The 12,059-nt window shown below is 40.5% G+C and overlaps 1 protein-coding gene across 3 annotated transcripts in view; it reads left to right on the top strand.

Annotated features, from left to right (window-relative positions):
- LOC129771481 (uncharacterized) overlaps positions 1–12,059 on the top strand; it is a 695,695-nt gene that overhangs the window by 145,301 nt on the left and 538,335 nt on the right. For all 3 annotated transcript variants that reach the window (XM_055775161.1, XM_055775163.1, XM_055775162.1), the window contains one exon: positions 2,667–4,897. In XM_055775161.1, coding sequence (XP_055631136.1) covers positions 2,949–4,897 — 1,949 coding nt within the window. In that variant the 5' untranslated portion in view covers positions 2,667–2,948. The remainder of the gene's footprint in view (positions 1–2,666; positions 4,898–12,059) is intronic.

The following is a 12,059-nucleotide window of genomic DNA, read 5'->3' as shown; positions in this document are numbered from 1 at the left end:
CATATCCAAGCCGACTGACTCGGGCGGGCTACAGAACGTGATGTCGATTATCGATTCATGACTATCTCTGAGGAATTTGGTAGTTACTACTTTGTTGAACTTTGTCGCGTTAATCTTCGCGTAGGAGTTAAGTAGGCTAAAGCCCTTTGCCCATGTGTTGAAGTTACCACCGATAACAAAAGTACACCGCGCTGTAAGTTCTTCTGTTGATGTATCGTGCATTTCTTCAAATTGCAATTGATTGTCGGAGAGTTTTCATCAAATGGTCAATCGTAACTTATCGCTTTCGTGTAATCACACCAGTTCATGTGGCTGCATTCAATTTGCCGAAAAAAGTACTTCGGCAAAATGAGAACAAAAATTTCGGCATCATGAGCACAAAAATCATTTGGCGCTTTTCAGGGCCTCCAAACCTTTCACAAAAGAGGTTTGAAAGTTTTCTACAATACGATAGATTCTCTAGTGATATCCGAAAAATAAGGTAAAATATATAAACTGATTTTTGTTTGCTTGGGAGGACCTGTGTTAAGTTAGACGTATTTTTTGAGCTTCTTGGTGGTTGGGGACTTTACGATCGATCATTCAGTTTCTACGAATTCGTGCTCGGCTTCCAAATTAAAAGAGGCGTCAAAGCACAACACATTACAAGCTGGATGAAAATAAGGATTTTCCAAAAGCGAGAGCTGTGTTCATTGTTACACAACACGATCGTTTTCGGATTTTTTGTGGCCGTTCTGCGAAAGATGCTGAATAATATAATTTGTGAATTATTTGTTCGGGAATGATGTTTTTGGGAGCGTTAGAAATGTAATTTGGCTGATAGGTACAGAAAAACAACCTACCCTAATATTCGATAAATTATTTAAATTGACAGCCCTTGGCGTAGTTTTTGAAAAAAAAAAAAAACAACAGAAAAGACATTTTTTTTCTTTTTCGTCAAAAATGTTCATCACATAAACACACATCGCACAAAAAGGTGTAACTAGAAGATTCCAAAACTAGAAACTTGAAGCTCATGCAGATTTCATCTCGATTCGTTCATTTATAACGGATTTACGGATTAGCAAAAAAAAAGTCTCGATGTAGCACTTTAATCTTCTAATTTTTGTCGAGAGTGTTCTATTCTTTCACAATAGATGATTTTCAACACAATTTAATTTAAAGTGGTTGTATTTTAAAATCATTTAAGATTAGCCACATAAATTGGAAAAATTGGAAGCAAGGATAAAATTTTTTGTTAAACGATTCATATTTTTCATACCCGCTATCTCTGTTAAACTTGATTGTGTTTTGACGTAGGACTACGTCTTTCATTTCTATACCGGGGTGTAAAATCAAAGTTTCGAAAACGAAAGCGTTACACCGGAGACCGAGATTTTGAGTGTTAACAGCTCCTAAACAACTGAACGAAATGGTATGATAAACACTTCATTCGAAAGATAAAATGTCTACGCGTTCTATACTTGTTACTTTTTTATCCAAAAACTTGTTTCAATAGTCTTAAATTTGCTTTCAAAACAGGCTATTGAAATCACCAATCGGTATATAAGCGAGCGCCGCTCGGAAATTCACTCAGTTCTAATTGAACAGCGATTGGAGCATGTTGTCGCTGTTGTGGTGAAGCTCTTCATTTATCATGAAAGCGCGGATGAATGGTGTCACCAAGAGCCTGTTTGTGCACCTTAGGCCAGAAGGGAATCCATCAGGAGGAGAGTGATGCTACAAACGGTTCCCCGGGAAAATCTCGAAGCAGCCGCTACACACACACATACATACACGCGCGGAATTCTTTCCGTTTGGATGCCATTCAGCATCGAGAAAGATCCGGAAAATAATCTGCCAGTTCCTCCGGGAATTTAAAAATACATTCATGTGAAAGAGTTTATTTGAGTGTTTTCTATCCATGCAACACTGTGACCAAATATGTTTCAATCAAGTGCTATTAACAGATGGTTATCGAGTTAGCTTTAACCACTGGTGGGCTTCCAGTATCGAGGAAAATGTGGAAATATCTAATCGTTACTGAAAATAATCTGCCAGTTCCTCTGGGAATTTAAAATTACATTCATGTGAAAGAGTTTATTTTAATGTTTTCTACCCATGTAACACTGTGACCAAATACATTTGGTTTTGTGATTTTTCAATCAATCGCAATTAACAGGATAGCTTCTGAAAATTATTCTTCCCCATCAGTAGGATATTTCCGTATCCAATATTGGATGCATAAAACCTTGTGCCTCCAACGTAACGCCATCGTTTTCGAAGTTCTCCAAATATTCATTCATTCAGAATGAATTCAGATTCAACTTTAAACAAATGATCTCTAAATCAACGATAGTCTTACGTCACCCTTGCGGTTATACCATAGATATAACCCACTTCCTGTTTTTCATTTTATTTTATTTGCTTATTGAAGATGTTTTTCTACTTTACACAATATGAACAGAAATATTTGAGCTAGAAACGAACATAAACTGAATAATTGAACAGTGAATAAATTTGATTCGTTATTTCAGAGTGCGATATGATGTTGAAAAATCTGCAACGAGTCTAATCTTTAAGCTCATCTATACTTCTAGCCCATAATTCATGCAATACAATTTCTAATAGTCTATAATAAACAGAGTGAGCACTAATGAGATATCTATTATTCGTCTCCATTCCAGGCTATCGCAATCTACAAAGCAGCAAGAGAAACCGTTTCGCCAGCCGTCTCTATGGGCAGCAACTAAACTAACACAGCGAGAAATTCCAAAAATGTAATATTTAATCACCAACGTACGCAAGCGCTTACTGCAACTCTAATCGTTAACGTTAATATAAATCCACGCTAGTGACTGCGGCGATAGAATTTAATCAATTCCCTCGAGTTGAGTCGACGACAAGATTCTTGATCCAAAAACGGCCTCAGTTAAACCGCAAGTGTGCGCACATCGAGAGTGAAAACCATGGAAAAGTATGTGACCGTCGTGTCGGTCGAGGATCAGCCCGGAGAAATCTCTGGAGTGGACGGAGGTAACGGAGCCCTGCGACATGTGCCAGATGTAGACATCAACAAGGCGTCGGAAAAAGCTGCTGTGGAGGTGTCCACCGGCAGCAGCGGTGTGGTTGATTCACAATTTGTCACAGTGCTATCAATCAACCATGGGGAATCGATGGAAGTAAACGAACCAGAGCTTGTGCTGGTTTATCGGTTACCCGGCGAAAGACTAGGCTTCGGCCTAAAGTTCCAGGGCGGTACCAAGAACAACGAGAAAATTCAACGGCTGTTCATTCAGTCATGTGCGGAAAACAGTCCCGCCTCGAGGGTGCAATCGAGTTGGGGATATCTGCGGGAGGGAGATGAGATTTTGGAAATCGACGGCGTCAGTGTGACACTAATGACCAGAATCGAATGTGTCAAGTGCTTGAAGGAAAGCAACTTAGCCATAAAGCTTTTGGTGCGAAACGGAGAGGGCAAAGTACAAAACTTCTACGATGACAACGGAGACTTGCCGGAGAAGAAAAGTGCCCCTCCTCCTCCGCCACCGGTGCCACCGAGGAAGTTGAACAAAAGAAAATCAATAGAACACCAAAGCGTGGAGCCTCCCGCGAAGCAGATTGTGGAAATCGTGCACCCTCCCGATGCGGAAGTGTACTCCAATTTGTTCTCAGAGGATTTTAGTGATCTAATTAGTGAATCAGATGACACTGCCAGTACAATTTCCACTATTATCGATAAGTTTTCTCTCTGTTCGAGCTTGTCCTCTGAGGACTATACTATCTCGTCCAATCCAACCAGCTTAGAACTGGCCAAAGCCCTGAAACCGTTCACTCTGCTCGAGCAAGAATTCAACCTGGATAACAAGTTGGAGAATAGTCTATTCGCTTTTCCACCTTCAACTGTGAACGTTGTCCAGCTGGAAGTAGAAGCCGAGCCAGTTTCCACCGAATACGAAAATGTCACCATTGCGAAGGTTGACGAGAATAAAAACTACGAGAACGTAGTTGTTCATGCGAGCGATCATCAACCGGCGAATTACGAGAATGTTACCATCCAAATCGTCCCAGATCCTCAACCATACGAAAATGTTGTGTTCTCAAGTGAAGATGATAGTTCAGGTCGACAGGACTATGAAAACATCAGTCTCCAAAGTCCACCACCACTCCCTTTACCCCGCCAAGGACCTGCTGTGGTGGAAACCAAAAAACGTGCCGCCTCAGTAGTCAGTGTCATCGCTCCGCCCCGACAAAAGTCGCCCAAGCTCGCACAACTGGGCAAAATTCCTTCCCATGCACCCAACGAATTCAACACTATTCACAGCTGGCTGCAAGAGGCTACCGAAGTTATACACGAGTGCGCCCTTACTCCCAATGTTGAGTCTCCGAAGGAAGAAAAGCCTCCAGTACGTTTCGGTAGCAACGAAAACTTACCTCGGTTGATAGATTTTCATCCAAAAGTACCTGGTTCATTTAGTCCGACCGCATCACAATTGACGACAACCATCGTCACAGTGGCAACGGCCAGGAATGAAGAAGATGACCAGCAGCAGCAGCAGGTTGTGCCCTCGGGGGAAGACCATGATTTTCCGGTGGCGAAGAAATGCATCAAAATCACCAACGCCAACGATGGCGACGACGATGATGATGAGATGATGGAACGGTACGCGGATAGCTCGAGCGATGAAGATGAGGAGAAGTGCTATCAGCCGGCGCAGATCGAGGACGACGGCCAGTCCTGTGATACCGGCACTTTCGATAGCTACAGCGATGAGGACGGTGAGAAGCTGGGACCGCCCGAGATTGTGTCCGGCGGGCCCTCGGAGGCGTACTTTAACTTCCACTGGACGTCGACACTGCTACCACCGATCGGGGAGGTTGAGGAGGAGTTTTCGTCGCTCGAGAACCAACAGAGTGGGTGAGTAGATTCGTATTTTATCTGAACATTGTATGCGTTTAAAATATCGTTAATCATCAAAATAGCAGATGCTTCCGACGCGAATTAGATTCGATTTTCCACCCTTTCACACCCACTTTTTGTACACAACTTTGTGTTCAACTTTATATGATGTTCGGTGTGCCGCTGGAAACAAATCGCCGTGGAATGAAAAACGAAAGCTCAGAGAATTAAATTGGAACTGCTGAACTGGGCAATATGGTGAATTGTATACAAGCCTTCGTCGTATGTTATGCGGGTTGCCGTTATGCTGCATATTTAGTCGCAGACGAAACGATTTCGAGCAGATGTTTCTTCAAGCTGCTCGACATAGTTAAAGAGTGATGTCCGATGAAAAATTTTTCGGGTATCTTTAAAATATTCTATGTTATAAAGGATTTTTATTTTATTTTGACCGGATTTGATGCTAAAGATGGACATTCGTTCCGTTTGTTGTGATTTTTTCAACCATTTGAATTGATGATTTACACCATGTCACAACAGTACTCGGAATAATTGGTATAAAAATTCGTGTTGACATAGCTATTGGCCATATACTTAATTTACATTTATTTTTGGATACGCTCAGTTTTAAATTAAAACGAATGAAGAATGAGCAAGATATGAAAATATGAGCAATAATATAGAACTATCGTGTATCGTGCAGTATACACTATGAAGAAATGGTGATTAGTTGTGAATCGTTTTCGCAGTTCTGAATCTACAGAAAGAAGATGGGGTTTGCTCTTTTCCTTGGTATCAACCCAATCCATAGACGTTTTTCATCTTCGAGGAACGAATGTGGATACTATAAGGAGGAATTATTCGTGAAACAGTGATGTCCATATCCTCTGTGTAGCGAAGATAAACTTAAATTCACCCACCTACTCCGTCATCCTCAACGAGAGTGCTTTGGTCTATAATCACCATAGTTCTAGATATGTGCGAGTGCAAGCCGACGGAAGATCAGTTTTTGACGTAGAACTACATCTTTCATTAAGGGTGCCAACTCAGAAAACAGATCACGTTTTTTATGAAATAAAGTTAACGTTTATAACTATTTTTGCTGTGAACAGATTTTGACGATTTGCATGCCAATCGAATCGGAAATTCTCTAATATTTGTTTGATATGCTATACATTACAATACAACGTGAATGGTTTAAATTAATGAAAACTGGAAGCATTCCCATTTTCCCATACATTTGTTCTGTCGATTTGCATGCTAACCCTACCCGTACCATCAATAACGAGCAACTAAAACATCCTTTGCTGGAATGAAAACGGGTAGATTTTTAACTTTTTTGGTATAAATAAGCCATTCCCGATTCGATATCAAAGTCTCATTCCAGCATTCACTGACATATACGTGATACATGAATCAAATGAAGCGTTCGTTGTATGGGTTATGAGCGAGGAGAGAGGAACTTCTGCGATTTAACACGTTGTGCCCCGCGTCGCTTCCTAGGGGCCGACAAAAAGTTATTTGAAAAATTTTGATGCATTCTAAAATAATATTCGAAGTAATAAACAAGTGGATTGAATAATATAATTCCTTAGTTCTACGTCGAAAATGCGGTCGAGTCCTAGGCACAAACCCTTACAATTTATTTATTGTTGGTGTGTGAGTGAATGATTATAGGTATGGAGTCGTAATTAACATCAAATTCAACTATTTCGAACTTGTTGGTGGTCCAGAAAAGAACTGTTGAGTTTGCGTGGCTTTGTAAAAACAACTGAAGATGTTTGATTCATTCCTGTGTTAATTTTCATTCTCGTATAATTTGCATTGTTCATTTTCGTTCCCGTGAGAATAATAAACGAGATTATAACCACTTCGCAGAATAGACTGTTGCTTTTGGATACCATTACATCACGGGATCACCTAGCCGATTTAAATGTATGCGAATCAGTGCGGTGAAAATTCAATCTCAAACGAAAGAAATCGACTAAAAAGACAAAAGCATTGCTCGAATCGTCTGAATTTGGTTAACCTCGTCAACTGAGATCCGAAAGGGTTCATTGTCAAACGAAAGCTTTTCCTTCTCATTTGTGATGAATGTATTGAGTCGAACGAAAACAAATAATTCATTCTCACAACCTCATATTTCCGCATTGAAGCATGATTTCTGTTTATTGACGGTCGTATAGGCAAAGACATACACACAGCAGGCGATGGGACACATGTTTGTGTTACACTCTCACAGTAATGCGAGAAGCATAAGCATGAAAGAAATAGAAAAATCACACTCGCTAGCTGTTCCTCCGTTTTGACGTAGAACTACGTCTTTCATTAAGGGTGCCAAATCAGAAAACAGGTCACGTTTTTATGAAATAAAGTTAACGTTAATTACTATTTTTGACGCGAACGGATTTTGACGATTTACATACTAAACGAATCGGAAATTCCGTAAGATTTGTTTAATATGGTATACATTAGAATCCCTTGGTTTGTAAATGGTTAAAATTCATGAAAACCTAAGCGTTTCCATTTTTCCATACATTTGTTCTGTCCATTTGTGTGCTTTCCCGAACAGAGATGTCAATAACGAGCAACTTATCGACGACCAACGGAGGGGAAATCGTAGGATTTAAAGTCTCCGTGAACAAAGGAAAAGGTAGAAGAATGAAGGGGAATACTTGCCTAAAGTATAAACAGTGGATCTCGCTAAAGCAAACTTTCATTCGGCATCGGACTGTGGAGCAACCCAGTTCACTCTGCTTTCGCTGCGCTTCGATCTAAGATTGGACCCCACCAGTGGTAATCCAACTTGGATATCGTCGTTTGGTTTTTCTGTTCGTTTTTCGCGTTTTTCGTATCGTATGTTTTTCTTTCCGCGTCATAAATTGGGCGCTTCGCATAGTGTGTGATGAGCAAGAAGAAGAGGAAGGCAGGCTCGAGCCCTGCAAAAAAGGACAATAAAATTTCGAAGCAAGCGTCATCTAATCATGTACGCGATGTTGGTGCAGTGAAAAACGCTCGCACTGAACCGAGCCTTCGCGAGTGTGACACCGCATCGAACAACAGCAAAGTGGGCGATTTCGGCGCGTCGATCGAAAATGTAAACGCCGTTACCCAGGCAGCAACCTAAATCAGGCTCCTCCCGCTGGTGGTGAAGGCGGTCGCTCTTGACAAACTCATCAGCTAATTCGCATCGATGAGTGTTACAGCAGAGTACAGGCTGTGTGGCATAATTCAGTCTTTTTCCAAGCAGTTAACATTGTTTGTTTTCCGTCATCATAAGGGCTTCGTTGGTGCCTTTGAGAATGCATCAATGCATAAAACTGACGTTATGGCGAAGCAGGCGCCAAAAAATTATTTGAGGAATACCAAATATCTTGAATGTCTTACTGGAATGTTATAAGTTATTTGTGTTTGCGTGCCAGTCGCAAAACTGCCTTCAACTAGTATTGCATTTGCGCTAATATTGATCATAATGAAGCATTGCTACTGTTTTCGAGGTTGTTATTAACAAAAATATTTTAAAATAGTTATTTAAAAAAATTTGATGCATTCTAAAAAAAATATTCGATGTGGTAAACATTTGGATTGCATAATATAATTGCGTAGTTCTACGTCGAAAATGCGGTCGTGTCCTAGATACAACCCCTTACAATTTTTTCTCTGTAAAAACAGGAAGTGGGTTATATCTATGGTATAACCGCAAGGGTGACGTAGGACTATCGTTGATTTAGAGATCATTTGTTTGAAGTTGAATCTAAATCCATTCTGAATGAATGAATAAATGAATATTTGGGGGACTTCGAAAACGAGAGCGTTACGTCGAAGGCTCAAGGTTTTATGCATCCAATATTGATACAAAAAACCTTTTTTTTTTATCCCATATATTTATTTTAGGCTCATTAGCATTTTATCTGAAACAGAGCTGTAAGAAATCGAAAGAATTTAGCAATTTAATTTCAATATCGTAAACGATCGAAAGAAGGACAGAAGAAAAACACTATACGATAAGAGCGAACCGTGTGTAAGATCCTAAAATAACAATCCTATCGGGAGCGGGTGCAATAAAACCTGGTGCAATAAAACCTAGTAGAAAGGAAAGGAACCGAAAACAATCGCACACATTTCTTATCGCGTTAGGCTCCGTTGCTCTTAGAATGCAGTTATGGATATCGTATGTTTTGAAATACAGATAGCGATAGGTAAAGGACTTGTATGAAAAGAAGCAAGGACGTTTATAGTCTTCTCTTTCTTTCGCACGTTAGACTTAAATTTAGGGTAGATTTAGGATAAACTAAAATTGTATAAAAACCCAAGGTTCTCTGAATAAAGTAAGTAGTCTTTGGAATCGTGTCTTACGATTAAGTAGTCCGAAACCACCTCCATTGAATCGACTGACGAGAGTTCTTCAGATTCAAGTCTTCCAACGTTCGCAGCAATAGTTGTATAATTTGCGCTCGGAGTTCGTGAAGATCTTGTACTCGTTGATCCTCCCGCTTAGTTGATGTTCGATATTTTGATCAGCTCCCGTTCGTTGCTCGTTCCGTACGGAATTAGTGCGAAGGCAGTCAGTTCAATTTATTGAAAGGAATAAGTCTGATTAGCTTCCGTTCGTGGCTCGTTCCGTAGGGAATTAGTGCGAAGGCAGACAATTCAGTTTATTCCAGGAATAGGTTATTTCTCGTGACGCTTTTCTTCTACTTCAACTTTGTAAATTGCCAATCCAGACTCAGAAAGGTTGATTCCTTCGCTCAACCGAGTTTGCGTATTGGGCAACTTTTACATTTGGTGGCTCCAGAGAGGAGGAGCCTTTCATTACCAACGAACTCATAAGTGCGTGCTCATCGCCATAAGAATGAGCAAAGGGCCAGTTGGATAGAGAACCCAACAGGATTAAAAGCTTAATAGAAGCTTATGCGCGTGCTCAACGCCATAAGAGTGAGCAAGTTGGATAAACAAATCCAACAGGACTAAAAGTTTAAAAGGCCTTGTGAAAGTGCAAATCACCTTGAAGTGAATAAGTTGGATAAAGAATTCCAACAGGACTAAAAGTTTAAAAAGCTTTCTGAAAGTGTGCTAACCTGAAAGCGAGAAAATAAATCTCTCAAGCTTAAGAAAGCTTAAAAAGGCTCAACGCCTTGAAAAGTGAGCAAAGTGTAATTACAAACAACTGGAAACGGATCCTGAGAATTATACATTATTTCAACGGCTGAGTATCTTGAAAGCAACACCATGATACGTTTCGTGGAAAATCAAAACGGAAATTGCCGTTTGTGCTCGGAACCAGACCATAAACAGGATATGGTTGAATGCGACGATTGTGACCGATGGTTCCACATCGGTTGTGTTAACTTAACGGTCGCGCCGACAGCGGAAGAAAAATGGATCTGCCCGAAATGCGTGCAGATCCAACAAAGATTAGCATCATTGGAAATATCTGCTCGGAAGAAAGATGAGCAGATAAAACAACAACTGGATGCAATGGACAAATTAATGGCGACTATGAAAGGCCAATGCTCAACGTCATCCTCGGGCCAAGTAACAAATCAGCCCACGGATCGATCATTTACCCAAACAGTGAGTATGTCTAGTGACTGGACTATATATTTAAAGAGGCAATCATTGACGACCCTACCCAGATTTTCTGGCGCATCAAAGGATTGGCCAAAATTTAAGAAAACATTCCATGATACAACGGCAGAGGGAGGTTTCTCAAATTTAGAGAACCTCAACCGCCTGGAACAAGTTCTGAAAGGGGACGCGTATAAAACCGTCCAACAATTGATGATTAACTCAGAGAATGTTCCGAAAATAATCGAAAAGCTGGAAGAATGCTTTGGAAGGAAGGATCTTGTATATAAAGAACTTCTGAACGACCTGAGACGTATCAAAAAGGACAGCCGAACCGTAGTTCCGGATATATCAGACGCACTAGATAACATGGTGGTGAATATGGAGGCGCTGGGCCAAAAGGAATATCTACGTGATCATCGTTTAATAGAGGAAATCATAGAGAAGCTGCCATACACGATACAAGTGAAATGGGTTGAAGTGATCCAAAGCAACACTTCGATCCCAACACTCAACGATTTGAATAAGTGGTTATTGCCACATTCAAGAATAGCCCGTATGATGCAAAAGTCTAATAACAGTGTGTCGACTACGGAAAGGAAACCTCGAGTTAATGTTCATCAAACTATGAAATGTGCACTTTGTTCAGCCAGTCATAGGCTATTCCAATGTAAGAATTTCAAACAAATGAAAACATTGGAACGTAGAGAGTTTTTGGCTAAAAAAGGAATTTGTTTCAAGTGCCTAAACTCCAATGACCACATTATGAGAAATTGTAGCATGAAAGGAATATGTGGAATCGATGGGTGCAACAAGGAGCACAATCGCTTACTTCATCAAAGATCGGAGTATAAAAGAAATCAGGATACGGCTGCTGACGTACGACGAGGTCCCGAAGAAACCACGAATATTCATCGACAACGCAAGGAACACCTTTACTATCAAATAGTTCCTATAACAGTCCAAAACGGCGAAAGAATGATAGACACCTACGCCTTCCTGGACACAGGATCATCAGTAACACTATTGGACGAGAGAATGGCTAACATGTTAGAGTTGGAAGGAAAAGTTGACCCGCTTACATTAAAATGGACACAGGATTGTTTAAAATCCTGCTCAAGCAAGAGGGTAAAATTCTGGATAAAGGGCATAGGAAAACCAGTGATGGCCCGGACTATGCATGATCTAAATCTTCCTATCCAAACAGTTGACATGGAACAAATTGCCAAGAATTATCCCTACTTGAAGGACATTCCGCTTCAAGATTATAAGGAAGCTCAGCCTACATTGTTAATTGGATTGGACAACAGCGAATTACTGAGTGCCATCAAAACGGTAAAAGGAAATGGTCCTATGGCAGTAAAAACGCGACTCGGATGGGTGATATACGGAAAGGAGTATAACATAAACCGTCAAGATTATACAATGGTCATCCAGGAAGAACAGGAGATGAGCAAAATGATGCAGCGATACTTCTCAATCGACGATTTTGGAGTGAAATTAGTGGAAAAACTGCCAAGATCACCAGAGGAAGAAAGAGCACAACAGATTCTCGACAACACCATCAAGCTAAAAGACAACCGTTACGAGGTCGGTCTGCTATGGAAAACCA

The sequence above is a fragment of the Toxorhynchites rutilus genome, chromosome 2 (genome assembly GCF_029784135.1).
Source record: "Toxorhynchites rutilus septentrionalis strain SRP chromosome 2, ASM2978413v1, whole genome shotgun sequence".
Taxonomy (NCBI): domain Eukaryota; kingdom Metazoa; phylum Arthropoda; class Insecta; order Diptera; family Culicidae; genus Toxorhynchites; species Toxorhynchites rutilus.
The sequence above is the reverse complement of the archived record's forward strand: the minus strand, read 5'-3'. Positions and strand labels throughout refer to the sequence as shown.